General features: G+C 40.7%; 1 protein-coding gene across 1 annotated transcript in view; it reads left to right on the forward strand.

Moving 5' to 3' along the window:
- The first annotated feature begins 721 nt into the window (after positions 1-721).
- Positions 722-15,513, forward strand: part of ANK3 (ankyrin 3) — a 641,124-nt gene continuing 626,332 nt past the window's right edge. The window contains exon 1 of the mRNA XM_058543390.1: positions 722-928. Within this exon, the coding sequence (XP_058399373.1) occupies positions 872-928 (57 nt within the window). The 5' untranslated portion in view covers positions 722-871. The remainder of the gene's footprint in view (positions 929-15,513) is intronic.

Below are 15,513 nucleotides of genomic sequence, written 5' to 3' on the forward strand. Positions count from 1 at the left end.
CCCGACCTGAATGACAAGTTCGGTGCGGGCAGCATCTTGAAGCCAACTGTCCCCAGCCTTGTTCAGAACAGAAGCTCCGCAAAGCCTTGCCATTTGAGTTTCTAGAAACAAGGACACTCAGAGGTTCTGCCCCCTATTTCCTTGCTGGATCAGGCTGAGGGCCTATTTCACCTGCGGACGGCTTCAGAGTTTTATTTTTTAATTGGACAGGGAGCTGAGGCAATCTAGGTGCTGCTGGGACCTTGGTGGGGTGGAAGGGAGGCTATGGACATGTTTGAAGATGTCTGCCTGGCACACGGCTTCTACATAGATTGTATGCTATCGAGTAATAATAATAAAAAAGCAAAATTAATGATTTTATTTGCTTAAGCTTGAATAAGCATCACTTAAATAATCAGAGAAGACTGTTATTATTATGGAGGTGGCTAATGGAACTCTATTCAGCAGCCCACAGGAAACAGGACTTGTCCTCCTTCCCTTCCAGGAGCTATCTCCGCTGCCCCACTCCCCAGGTAAGGCCAGCCGCCCCTGCCCCTCCGCCCCGCCGCTTCTCAGACCCCCGAGCGCCGGCCGACTGGGCATGCTCGCCGGGGCCGGGCGGCCGCTGGGGAGCGGGCTCGGCCCGCCGCCGTGCCTCTACCTGGCGGGGGCCCGCCCCCAGCGCACCGGCCCGGACGGACACCTGGCGGGCGCAGGGGACGCAGCAGGGGGAGGGAGGAGACACCACGCGGGGCGGGCGCCACGGGGCCGCGCTTGGCGTTCCTGAGCCGCAGCCGAACTTTTCCCAAGTCCCACATTTGGGGGCAGGAGGAGCGGGGCGGGGAGGGGAGAGCGGAGTTCCTGGAAGGAGCAGCTGCTGCAGCCCCACAACATGGCCTCCTCCACCTCCTCCTCTCCAGCTGGCGCCGAGAGCGCCCCTCCTGCGCAGGTGAGCGCCGCGCCGCCCCCCTACCTGTGGCTTCCTTCCCGGCAGGAGCGCGCGGGGATCGGGACGCGCGGGAGGCCCGGGGCTGGGGGTCCCGGGAGCCGCAGGGGCGCTGCCTGGAGCCCGGCCCTCCCGGGGGTGCCGGGCGGCTCCGGGAGGGCGGGCGGAGGGGGCCCCGATCCCTGCGGGTCGTGGGGGTCTGGCTGCGCCGGAGGGCGCGCGAGTGAAGTTGCCGCGCGCGGCAGAGGGGTGAGCTCGCAGTCTGCCCCAGCGCCCGCGCATCCCGAGGAAGGAGGGAGGCCCCAAAGATTTGGGTCTTCTGCTTCGAAACAGTTGCCTAGAAGCAGCAAAGTGCGGCCCAGGTCTCGGGACGCCCTCACCTCTGTTTCCCGTCTTTGGGCTTCTCTGTTCTTGGCTCGCCCCTCCAACTCCGTGCCAGGCTGAACTCTTCCTAAGGACACGACCGCAGTGTCCAGGCTGCACGGTTGGTGGGGAGGAAGAAATCAACCTGGTCCTGAAAGTTACCTTCAGAGTTAGGCTGGTTTTTTTTTTTTTTTTCTTTCTCTTTTTTGAGGGTGAGTCGAGATACTTCATTTAAACCCAGTGAGAATACAAAATATACCTTAAAGATTGGGACATAGGAAAAGTGCAGACCCGTGCGGATATAGTGGCCGTGCCACGGGGTGGCTTGCGGTGGGTTTCCTTCTCTGATCTTCGAGAGCCTTCCATAGACATGCAAGTAAAATACTCGCGAAGTAAAAACCGGTGCTTGATGTGCAAAACCGCAGCTTCAAGATCAGCCTTCCTCCCACCCCACCCCCTCCAGCAGATCGCCACCTTTCCCCCCGAGGGCTTTTAGTAGCAATTTTGCAGCTGCCACGGTGTGTATAACGTAGGATAATTGGTTTAAAGCGCTCGCGTATGTTTTCATGTGCTGAGAATGTCTTCGGAAGGGGACTTAACGAAACAATATTTGTCCTTGGGGAGGGGACCTGGGGGACGGGTGGAAAGGAGAGGAGAGAGACTTAATTTTCACATACCTTTTGGGACTTTTTTTTTTTAAAACCATGTGCGTGCATTATCTATTTTAGAAAAAAGAGAAATACTACCTTTTTAAAAATAAGGCACGTTTGAGTAGCCTTGAAAGCAATAGTTTAAGTAGTTTTAGATGATGTAGAATTGTCCTTGAAACACACAAACCTCCTTACCCGTATAGTGTTTTTCTTTTAGTTGTCATCTCTAAAAATTCTCAGGGAATCAAGAGGAGGTCTTCAGAAGAAGACTCATATCTTGACAGAGTCAATTGGTAGGTTTTCTTGCTACCTTGATTCTGAGTTTTAATTTTGCTTGTTTGAGAATAAGAGTAGCGTGTCTCATTTTGGAAGAGGCCACTTTCTCTTAAAAGCACAATCAGGAGTCATCCTGGGATTACACCAGACCTTATTCCAGGAGGTTACGCCACGGCAGGTAGGCTCTGTAGGAAGACTAGAGGGATACAGTCTCCAAGTGGACACCCGTTGCTGTTTTAGCAGTTTCAGGCTTCCTTATAATCTGCTGTCCTGGGCTCAGATGCGTGCATCTTTAAGGAAGCAAATTTTTCAATATTGAAAGTGAATGTAAAGTTAAAACCATAGCTGTGAAACAAAAACTGAAATAAAGCAGTCCATTGAATATCTTAACCCAGCTACTAATATCTAGAGGACTGATTTCTCAAATCAGTGGAGGATGAGTAAATGAGTTATGAATCTGAACGGTAGTTAGATGGTTATTTATGATGGTTCTCAGTGTTCTTTCTGTTAAAGCATAAGTAAATATCTCTTTCGTAACCTGCACAGCGATGTGTTAAGCTCCATAGCAGAGAATGTGGCTCAATGTCCTTCAGACAATATAAAGACCAGTGGTGTGTTTTGGAATCCAAGGAAATGCTGTGGATTCTGAATTTGTTTGCATTTTTTGTGGTGATGGTTACATTATGACGGTGGTTTTCCTTTATCTGATACTTCAGATTTTTTTTCCCTTTTACAGTGTTAATGGGTTTATAGAGCAAGTGAGTCTGCCTAATTCTAGAATAATATTTTGGTAATTGAAAAGAACTTAATTGTTCTGGACTCTGCAGTTGTTCTTAGGTTGATTTCCAATTAGTAATTTCTTTATTTAAAAGTTATCTGCTTTTTATGCACAAAATGTATATTTTTGTAGAATGTGTTATGTAATTATAGGAAATCTTTATAATCCAAATTGGAGATCATGTGAAATTCTAGCCTATATAAATGGCATTTTTACTTTTTTGAGTAACCTAAATACCTGAAATTGATGAGACCAACTACCTGACACTTTTCCACAAGAACGATTCTGAGTTAATGAATTTTAATTGGAATATTTAGCCTTACTACAATGTCTCCAAACTTATTAAAGTCTACCCTTCTGAAAAGATCAAGGTTACTAATGATCAAATCAGGTCTGAAGTAACCTTTCCCTGTATGTATTGACTGGGCTGTTGTTCACATAATCCTACTCTTGGATCTTGCAAATGTGAATGCCAGTGAGATGTAGGGTTAATGCAAAGGTACTTGGAACAATAGGACCATTTAATTGTGATTTTTCATCTTCATCCCGTGTCAACATGTGAAAACAGCTTAAATTTTAAAAATTGCCTTCTATTCATGATATAATTTTTTTTTAAAGATTTTATTTATTTATTTATTTTCCCCCCAAAGCCCCAGTAGATAGTTGTATGTCATAGTTGCACATCCTTCTAGTTGCTGTATGTGGGACATGGCCTCAGCATGGCCGGAGAAGCGGTGCGTCGGTGCGCGCCCGAGATCCGAACCCCGGGCCGCCAGCAGCGGAGCTCGAGCACCTAACCGCCAAGCGACAGGGCCGGCCCTCATGATATAATTTTTTTTTTGATAATTTTATTTATTTATTTTTCCCCCAAAGCCCCAGTAGATAGTTGTATGTCATAGTTGCACATCCTTCTAGTTGCTGTATGTGGGACGCAGCTTCAACATGGCCGGAGAAGCGGTGCGTCGGTGCACGCCCGGGATCCGAACCCTGGCCGCCAGCAGCGGAGCGCACGCACTTAACCACTAAGCCACGAGGCCGGCCCTCATGATATAATCTTTAAAGTTATTTTGATATTATCTGCTTTCTATTGGATGTGTTTTTTAAATACTAGAAGCCCAGCTGGGTGGTTAGTTATAGATTGAAAGTTCTATCAAAGTTGAGTATCTTTTTCCTGATCAGACTTTAAAGGATGTGATAACATCTTTAAAATTTCTAGTCACAGTTGACATACACCCTGGACACTTGTCCCAGCGTGTTTGAAAGTGGATAAACAATATCTTCCAATGGGTTTATCTATTCAAAGAGACATAGATTTTTCCAGGAACCAATCAGGTTCCTGTTTGACCATAGGAGTGAGATCAGTGGCATCAAGATAGAACCAATTCTTTGATGTTTTATGGAAATGACTCCAGAATTTCCTCTCTTGGGGAGGTCCTGTATGGATTAATTAGCAAGGATCTTATGTTGGGCAAGAAGAAAGCAGTCACCTGAAAGTTACATGTTTTCAGATCTGAATAGGTGGTGGTATTTTTCTCAGAGTAAATGTCTTTAGTACTTGATAATGTATATTAATAACAGAGATTAAGTGAACTAGTGTTTGGAGTTTGTGCTTTAAAATATGAAAGAAATTATTTTGGTGTTTCTTTCATCAGGTGATACTTAGTTACTGCCATTTTCAGATACCATTGGAAAAATGGAAATATTGAAAAATTGGCCCTATTGTACATTTTGTTTTCTGGGCAGAGCATGAATATTTGAAGCTGGCCTGGTAGAAGAAAGAGGCAGAATGGAAGTTAATTTAGATGCCATTGTAGAATAAAGCTGAATTGGAAAGGCTATTTCCCAGTGTTCTAAAGATAACTGCAGTGATTCATTAGCGGCTATTTTGCCCCTCCAGCATGGACCTACAGTTCTGCGCTGTGTAGCTTCTCTGGGTAATGCCAAGGCTTGATGCCAAGGACCTGCCATACAAGTATGGGGCTTCTCTTTTTTCCCTTTTTTTCATGTCGTGACATTTTATGTGGAACTTAGCAAAAAGCAGCTCTGTGACTGCAGCTTTGCTCTTTAACATTAAGCACAGGACTTGACACACAGTAGGCCTTCAGTTAATGTTTGTTGAATGAATGATGGAATGAATGGTGAGAAGAATCTGGCATTCAGATTTAGGAGCAGCTTTAACCATTTGAACAATACTTTTGAGCTCCTTTTATGTGAAAGGCGCTCTCAGATATACAGAGTCTTGGTTTTTACTCGAGAAGTTCATAATCCAAGTGACTTAAAGTTCACATAGTATAAGACTCCCAGAGAGCCAGCACCAGAAATTTTTTCATGCCTAGATCTTTGATATTGTTTAATCATGTGCCTCAAATTTAGTTTGTGCTTTAGTGGATAATCATGAAGGAAAAATGTAGACAAGGCACCCGAGAATTTAAGGAGAAGTGCATCAAAATGACTTATACTTCCTAATTTCTACACTAAAAATGCCACAGAATGGAAACATGTGCAGAGAGGCACAGAGAACTCTCTGGAAAGGTGCTCTAATTCATTCTTGTTAATGGCTGCATAATATTCACAGTGTGGATAGACCATAATGTATTTGCTTATTTCTCTATTAATAAACATTTACTTTGTTTCTAGTTTTTTGGCCCCTACAGACAATGTGGCAAATAAATATCCTTATACATAAAAGAAAAAGTTCGTAATCCAATTGGATAGAGAAGATATATGCATCTTGAATAATAATAGCCAGGATTTCTTGTGCCTCTTATGGTAGATGCTATATACTTCAAAACAAACCATATGGTAAGTATTATTACCCCACTCCATTTTATACACCACGAAACTGAACTTCAGGAAGGCTATGTAAGTTGTAGTTGGGTAAGGGCTGAAAAGGGATTGGAACCCTTGTCTGCTTGAGTGATGCAGAAAGCAGTCATGGCGAAATCAGGAGGCTGAGAATGGAGTCACCATTCTCCAACTAACTAGCACTGTAACCTCAGAAATCTTATCACTTCTTAGGCTTCACTTTCTCTACTGGAAAAAGGAAAGAGTTTTAATAAACTATTTCTAAGGATTGGAAAGAGGAAACCTGGACTTTAGAATAATTTACTGGGGTTTTTGGGCTCTGCCATTTAATTGCTTTGTTGGGCACATCACTTAACTGTGTCTGTTTCCTTATATGAGGAACTAGAGTAATAACATCCACCTTGCAGGATTGTTCTAAGTCTTTGAGGAAATATACATGACATGTTGATATAGTATGTGCTCAGTAAATGGGAGCTGTTAGTCTATGATATCAGAAGCTAATTACATCTAGGAATGAAATTTATGTATAAAATTCAAGGAATAGATGGAGAATTTGCTCATGTACTATGAGCATATTTGCTGTACAAATTTTAATATTATAGTACAAGTAGAGTGCCAGGTACATAGTCCTTAAGAAAATATTTGATTAAATAAATGCATAGATGAGTAAATAAAGAAGAAAAAAATATTTTCCCCATTCTGTTTCAATCACCTTCCAAGTTTAGGTATCCGGGAGAAGGTTTCATTGTCTAAGCTTCAAGTTTATTTACTTATCTCCTCTCATTTGGGAGAGGAGGGAGCAGGATAATTAGAAATTATCATAACAAAAATTACAACAATAATTGTAAATATTGTTTACATTTGTAAAAACTATATTTTTAAAAGTACTTGCAGGTTATTTCTTTAAATTTATTGTCTCACAACAACCATATCAGGCAATTGGACTAAATAGTCTCATTTAAGTGAAAAGAAAAACGAGATTCAGAGGTGAACTTGTTCATGGTCCTTATGGAGCTAATAAGTGGCAAAGCCAAATGAGGGAACAGGGAATAAATAGGAAACCTTGTGTGTTGCTGGTGGGAAAATAGACTGGGGCAGCTGTTCTGGAAAGCAATCTGGCGTTATTTAAGCAAATTAACTAGTTATTCATTCTATGACCCAGCAATTTCATTCCTACAGGTGGACACTGGAATGTGTCCCACAAGTCCCCGGGAGGATGTGAGCAGGTTATTCACTGCTGTGTTATTAGTGGTGGAGGGGAGTAGGGGGTACCTGGAGGACCATTGCTGGGAGAGGGAGAGGTAGAATGGTGGAGGCACATCATGGAGTTGTCTGTAGCCATTAGAAGCAACAGGTTAGATAAACAAAAGCAGCATGAATAGATCTTAAGAATATAGTGCTTGGTGAGAAATGTTAGAGTGTGAGGTATATTTGCCGTTTATGTGAATTAAAAATTCATAAGCATAGTACAGTATATGTCTTGTAAGAACACTTACATAAAATACTCATTAAGCACATTGGAAGGCTGCCTGTGGGGCCCAGTGCATGGGAGTAGGCTATGGAGATAAAAAGGAATAAAGAAAACAATGATAATGTGCCATGAACCAGTCAGTAAGTATGGCTAACTCAACCCGCTGAATGGTGAAGTTAAAAACAAAACAAAACAAAACAACGCAGTGTTACTTGATATAGTTTGAATACCTTTTATATGATTCACTCTGTTACCACTAGGCTTAACCAAAGAAACTCTGATATCATTATATATGGGACAGATGTTCCAAATGAGATAAAATTTGGATTGGTTTCTAAAGTTTCAAGTGAAATTTTGCACAAAGAGCAACATCTTTTTCTTTTTAAAAGGTTTATAATGTGGTACACTTGAGTTGGTATAATTCAGAAATTAAGTTGCTTTTTAATTTTATATTTTGGATAATAAAGACCGATGTGTCATATAGTGCTATAAGTTTTTGCAGAATTAGAGTGTAATATGCTAAATATTTAATTCTAAAGTAATATTCAAAGTATCCTTATCATTCTCCATGGATTCAGAAGGTGCTCAGTATCCTATTAAATTTAGAAATAATTGTCTGCATGTATATTATCCTTTAAGGATCTAAGTGTGTGAATTTTTTTTTTTTTGCAGATATCTCCCCTTCTGTTGTGATATTTGTTTTCCAAGTTAAATTTGAAGTATGATAGGTCACTTTTTTGGCTTAAAACAATACAGGTTTAGTATGTTGCAGTTCTGGGGGTAAGAAGTCCTAAATGGGTTGGCAGGGGTTCGTGCCTTCTGGAAGCTCTAAGGGAGAATCCTTTTCTTTGCCTTTTCCAGCTTCTAGAACCCGCCTGCGTCACTCTGACCTCTGCTTTGATCATCATTTTGGATAGATTGCTTTTTCATATACCTTCCCTTTCTGCTCACTATTTGTGATCCTTCTGAAATGATAGTTATGTAAAATGGTTATAACTATGTTGTGTACATATTGTATATTTTTGCAACGACAACTATCTTGACTGTTTGAAAAAGTCGTCATGGTTAAAAATTCAACTCAAGATTATCAGCCTTCAAAAGCATTCATCCATCACTACTGTGGAACAGTTGCTGGTATTCGGTAGGCAAACTCTGCAGGGACAAGAGGGTCACCCAGTTATTTTATGATAGGTGTAGAAGCTGGAGAGAAATTAATGACACCCTCAGTGATCCCAGAGTCCACCTGTTTGTGAGTGGTGTGCAGACAAGAGTTTCAGGTTTACCTGTAATATGCAGAGGAAGGCCTGGCTCTTGTGTAAGAGTTTCATCTACAGAACCATGCAATAAAATGTTGACAACAAAGAATTGATTTTAATGCTGTGTTTTATCTTTCTCGACAATGTAAATGAAATAGTAAGAAAAGGGAAGCATTGCTCTCTAATAGAAGGAATACAAATTCAGAGTCTGAGGATATGTGAATATGAGGATCCTGAGTCTGATTGTGAACTGTTCTCCAATTCAGTTTTCTCATCTACAAAAAGGGGGTAATGATAACGCCTACTAGATCCATCTCAGAGTTGTCAGGATCAAATTATATCGTTAGGTAATTTATTTAATTCAAATCGCTTGGCGCCAAATGAACATATTGGTGTGGTTGTTTTATATGTTGTTTTTTTAAATGTACTGCTCTTTTCCAGTATAATACCTTTTCCGTGGAACTAATTTAGCATCTTACCAAATATGATAAGTAATAGCAAATAATCTCAGTGATGATTGGACACTTTAAAGTTGATTTCTTGAGATTTGGGATTTTTAGCATCTCTTTGTTTTGGCAATTTTTAATCTTATTAAAGCATTAGGTATACCAGGAAACTGTGCTCTTTTAGTTTACTGGGTCCAACAGAACAGGTACATAAACAATAATTAAAATCTCCTTGTAGCTCCATACTGCATCTTGCAAAATCTGGTTGGGTTGCAAAGCCGTTAGTGGGTATAAAATGGCATGGCTTAGATTGATGTGTATGTTCACTTAAGTCTCCATTGAATCGCTCAATGTATGGAACTGACCAGGCTGAAATTCTCCAGGTGTTTGAAGAATCAGTGTAATGAATTGTTATCTGAGTTGGGAAGTTTGGGTGCAGTCTATTATTCAGAACATGTATGTGCTTGGTCTTCACTTCTACAGACTATCTTCCTAACTGGTAAGATTTCTGCCTGCCTAAAGATTCTCCGTGCTCTGAGATCCAAACTGTGGTAATTCTAAGCTGTAGGTTTGCCCAGAAATTGATGAAGACTCTGGAGAGATAAGTAAATACTTAATGCACATTTATATGGATTCCTAAAGAAGCATTTTATCTGTTCGTGATAATTGCTTAAGTTAGAAATCTGAGTCATTAATGAGCCCTTTCTCCTCCTCTCATATAACGAGATACAAATACTTTCAGTTTTGCCCTACATGTGGCTTTTGAATCCAGCCCTTTCTCCAGCTCTGCACCCCTGCTTTGGTTCTGGCCCTTCTCCTCTTTCACCTGGGCCATTTGAACAGTTGCCTAAATTGTCTCCTTGCTTCCACACTGCCTTCCAGTGGACAGCTGGCCTCCTGCTTTTCTTTGCAAAACAAAGATATAATGTCATTCCCCTGTTTAAAAACCTTTTATGGTTACCTGTTATAAATAGGGTAAAGTCTAAACATCTTAGGGTTGCACAGAAGATCTTTTACCCTCTTGTCCCAATACAACTTACTATTTTTACCCTTTGTTTTTTCTGAAACATCTGACCTTGTGACCATGCTATACTTATTTTTACAACCTCTCCCCAAATGGATTGTGCCTTCACATTCTTCCATGCCTTTGTACAAGGTTTCTCTGCTAGTTTGTGCCGTTCTCATTTTTCTTTCCTTGGAAAATCCCTACTAATGCTTTGATACCTAGCTCAAATGTCCCCTCTTCTAGGCAACCTTCCTAGACTTCTGCAGATGGTGACAGCCACTCTATTTTCTACAGTGTTGTAGCGCTTCGTGTACATTTGGCTGTCATGGCATTTATCAAGTTTTATTGGAATTATTTATTTACTCTCTCTTCCCTAACTAACTGGACAGTGGGCTCCTGGAGGGCATGTTTACGCCGTTTCTCCATTTTTGCATCTTCTTTCCTCCATCTAAGATCCAGCACATCTGATGCTCAGTTTATGGTTGTTGAACAAAAAGATGCTTGGCAATTGGACACTGTTTGCCAACACGGTCTCCCGTAGGACAGTGTTGAGGCTACTTTGACCTTCAAACACCTTCAAAAAATATTTATATTTAAGTCAGATGTATATATATCATAAGATTTTAGAAATGTGTCAGAAATCTGGCAAGGGTATACATATAATGATAGTATTTAATAATATTTTTATCTTTTGGAAGGTTTGACTTTGCAACCATTTTCTGCTAAATAGCATAGTGTGGTGTTTGGATCTTGTAGTAGCTGTGTGCCTTGGGCAAGTGAAAGTCTCTTCTCAGAGACTTATTTCTTCATCTTTAAATGGGGGTGCAGACCTCACAGGATTATTGAGAGCATTAAATGAGATCCTCTGTGGAAGGCAGGCACTTAGCACAGTGCCTGGCACATGGCTCTTATCTTTTGGGCATCTAGTAATAATATTGAGTTTACTGTGTGTTTAATATCCGTGTTAATATGTGTTAATAATATGTATTTCTTCTGTTTATTATCCTAGTAAGAAAGGGGCTGTTTTCATAAATTCTCTTTTGCAAAAGAACATTGCATTCTTTTGCTTCAACTTCCTCCTCTTCTCCCTTTCTCTTACCATAAAATGGTGGGAATTTGTCCAACTTTTTTCTTTCTTTTTTTTTTTTTTTGTGAGGGAGATAGGCCCTGAGCTAACATCTGTCAATCCTCCTCTCTTTGCTGAGGAAGACTAGCCCTGGGCTAACATCTGTGCCCATCTTCCTCCACTTTATATGGGATGCCGCCACAGCATGGCTTGACAAGTGGTGCGTCGGTGCACGCCTGGGATCTGAACTGGCGAACCCAGGGCCGCTGCAGCGGAGTGCGTGACTTAACTGCTTGCGCCACCGGGCCAGCCCCCCAATTTTTTTCTTTAAAATGATTTTTTAAAAGGGATTATTGAGGGCTGACCTGGTCGTTTAGTGGTTGAGTTTGTGCACTCCGCTTCGGCGGCCCAGGGTTTGCAGGTTTGGATCCTGGGCGGGGACCTACGTACTGCCTATCAAGCCATGCTGTGGCAGGCATCCCACATATAAAGTAGAGGAAGATGGGCATGGATGTTAGCCCAGGGCCAATCTTCCTCACCAAAAAAAAAAAAAAGAGAGAGAGAGAGATTATTGATATAATCAGTTGATGATAAAATAAAGCTAATCTCTGTCCTTCATGCTTATGATGGGTAGCAGCTAAAGTCTATGAAGAGTACAGAGATCGCATGTGTAAAGCAAAAAGCACTATTGTCTGCTTTTTTTTTAAACCTATACTTTATTTATTTATTTATTTATTTTGGTGAGGAAGATTGACCTTGAGCTAACACCTGTTGCCAATCTTCCTCTTTTTGCTTGAGGAAGATTGTACCTGAGCTAACGTCTGTGCCCATCTTGCTCTATTTTGTACGTGGGACACTACCACAGCATGGCCTAATGAGTGGTGTGTAGGTCCGAGCCCGGGATCCGAACTTTCAAACCCCAGGCCGCCGAAGTGGAGTGCATGAACTTACCCACTACACCACCGGGCCAGCCCTATTGTCTGCTTCTTACAGCCCCTGATCCAATGGTATATTCTTTTGATTGGTTTGCAAAATTTATAACCAAGTGATATAGCAAATGGCATCATAATTAAAGTCAGAAGAAAGGTTAGAAGAAAATCTTCATGGTAATGTGACAAGATATTATATCTCTAGCATGCAGAGAGCTCTTAGACATCGTGAGGAAAAGGACAAAGTACCAAAAGGAAAAATGGTCAAGGGGTACAAGCAGACATCTTAGAGAAGAGGAAAAGCAACCAGCCAATAAACATGTGAAAAGACATTAAATTCACAAGTCATTAGAGATTAAAATGACTAATTTCTCTTTGATAGCATTTTATCTATTAGATTGGAAAGAAAAAATGCCCTTTGGAGTGTTGAGGATATGGACCCTTCCAAATGTGGCTGACTTGAGTGTCAGTTGTACTACTTTTTTTTGTGGGGTGGGGGGTTGGGGGAACTTAAGCACACTCTTTATCTATTAAAGTAAAATAAAAACATGCTTACTCTTTGCTGCAGCAACCTAGTTTTGGGAACCTCTGCTATAGAAGTTAAAACATCAGTATTTTAGGACATATTTACAGGAATGTTTATTACAACAATGTTTGTAAAGCAAAAAAACTGGAAACAAACTAAATTTACCTTAACGGGAGTGGCTGGATGTATTATGGTTTCTCTGTATTAGGGAATATGATTAATAAGAATTTAACAGTGAGTTAGAGCTACACATAACAACATAGTTAACAGAGTAAACTGGAGGGATGTGCATTATTTATTGTGAGTGTAGCATGATCTAATTTTGAAAACAGAAAGAAAAAGGACAATCAAACGGTTGATTTGTATCTTAGTTTTCTTATCTGGAAAATAGGCATAATCAATAGTACTAACCTACCATAGGGTTGTTGCAAGCACGTAATTGTAGAGCTCAGTGCTTGGTTCATAGTAAGTTCTTTTTATTGCTGTGTTTAAAAGTTTCATATATATTTATTATTGTTTCTATTGCATAAGTAATACATGTTCAATGTAAAGATATCAGCCACTGTGCTTCTGAACGTGTTTTATACATAGCACACCGGGGTCAAAGGACGAGGCTGCTCCCAGATGAAAGTGGTGCTGTGGGGCTGTGGCCGCACTGGGCTCGTTTTCATTGCCCTGGAGACTGAGGGGTCGGTAACTTCCAGGACCCATGTAGGGCTTCTAATATGTTACCGGAAGTGGAACATGCACAAAGGACGTGGACATTTTTATGCCCATTTTATTTTTTGAGTTCAACCAAATCTTCCTTCAGATCACAGGTTTCATTTCTATCTATCCGAATTGTACAAGAGGGCCTGCACCCTGAACTTCCTACAGCACAGCATTATCACTTTTTTTCTTTACCTTTGTCACTGTGATTGGTGAAGAGGGGCTCCACATTGTTTTACTTCGTGATTACAAATTTTTAATCAATGTAAAAGTAAAATATGGAATACTAGCTTTAAAAAAAGGTCCTCAAGGGATCAAGGGCGGAGGCGCTAATACCTGACAGCCTTACACGTCACTCGCTGGATAAGAAGGTGGTGTTGGTCTCGGGTCTTTTTATTTGTCCTGGGAGCTCAGCTACTCACCGTACATTGCCACACCTTGTGCTTCTGGTGACAGTTGTGTAATCTGTTATTAAACTGAGATTCAACATGGAAATCTCCATTCTGAGATTTTTTTCCTTTAATATTGACGAATGTGAAATTGTGAGAGAATATAGAGTGCAATGCGTGACTTGAGTGGAGGGTTGAGACTTATTTTCTTGGCTAGAGATCCAAAGAATTGTCCTTACTATGTCTGAAATTTTCTTCCTAAATAAGCAGTATTTAATCGCATAGTTTACTTTGGCAGTACAAAGTTTGTTTCTCCGAATGCTTGCTTTATTTATGAGACGCTAGACTTAGATTGCAGCAATCATTTTTTTCCACTTTTTAATTTTCCCTTAATCAGTTTTTCTCAAGAGATGGCAAGAAAATTAGTAAAAGAAAAAGTGAATTCAATACATAGAATAGGGCTGGCCCCGTGGCTTCGAGGTTAAGTGTGCGCGCTCTGCTGCTGGCGGCCCGGGTTGGGATCCCGGACGTGCACTGACACGCTGCTTCTCCGGCCATGCTGAGGCCGCGTCCCACGTACAGCAACTAGAAGGATGTGCAGCTGTGACATACAACTATCTACTGGGGCTTTGAGGGAAAAAAAAAAATAAATAAAATTATAAAAAAAAAATACGTAGAATAACATTTTCTAACGTTCTTGGATTTTAGTGTTAGAATTTTTGTGGGATATAGTATTAATGATTGTTGATAGAGATTATCATTGTCAGGTCATATTCATGTTTTATAATAGGTGCACAAAAAGCTTGAATACATGAATATGTATTATATGTAGCAATAGTGTATGATCTTTCAGAGGAGACTATGACATTCCTAACTTACAGTCTGAAGAAAATTTCCTAATGTTGGAGTTATATTTGTGTGTGTGTGTGTGTGTGTGTGTGTGTGTGTTTTCAGAGCTTGCATGCCTTTATGCATTGTACCTTTAATTTTTCTGACACTGACACACCTCTTTGTGCCAGGCAGTCTGCTGGGTACTGGATTTAAAGTGGTAAACGAAATACCATCTTTGCTCTCAAGGACCAAATTAAAAAAAAATTAATAGACTTTATTTTTTAGAGCAGTTTTAGGTTTACAGAAAAATTGAGTAAAAACTAGAAAGACCTCCTATATAGCACCCTCTCCCTCAACCCCACAGTTTCCTGTGTTACTAACATCTTGCATGAACATGGTACATATCTTATAGTTGATGAATGAATATTGGTACGTAATTATTAACTAAAATCCGTAATTTACATTAGTGTTCGCTTTTTGCGTAGTGCAGTTTTATGGGTTTTGACCAATGTATAATGCCTGTATCCTCCATGGCAGTATCATACTAAAAGTCTTCTGTGCGCCACTCATTTATCTCTCTCCCCTCCTCCAACCTCCTGGCAATCATTGGTCTTTTTACTGTCTATAGTTTTGCCTTTTCCAGAATGTCGTATAGTTGAAATCACACAGTGTGTAGCCTTTTCAGACTGGCTTCTTTCACTTGACAATATGCATTTAAGGTTCTTCCATGTCTTTTTGTGGCTTGATAGCTCATTTCTTTTTCCTTCCTTCCTTCCTTCCTTCCTCCCTCCCTCCCTCCCTCCCTCCCTCTCTCCCTCCCTCTGTTTTTTGGTGCTAATGTAAGTGGTGGTGTATTTTTAATTTCAAATTCTAGTTGTTCATTGCTAGTATATAGGAAAGCAATTAACTTTTGTATAATTACTTTGTATCCTGCAATCTTGCTATAATCACTTATTAGTTCTAGGAGATTTTTTGTTTGTTTGTTTTTGGTCAATTCTTTGTTCTTTGGCACTTTCTACATGACAATTCATGTTATCTGTGTATAGAGACAGTAGCTGTGAGTTCCACTACAATGTTGAATAAGAGTG

This window comes from Diceros bicornis, chromosome 6 (assembly GCF_020826845.1).
Source record: "Diceros bicornis minor isolate mBicDic1 chromosome 6, mDicBic1.mat.cur, whole genome shotgun sequence".
Taxonomy (NCBI): domain Eukaryota; kingdom Metazoa; phylum Chordata; class Mammalia; order Perissodactyla; family Rhinocerotidae; genus Diceros; species Diceros bicornis.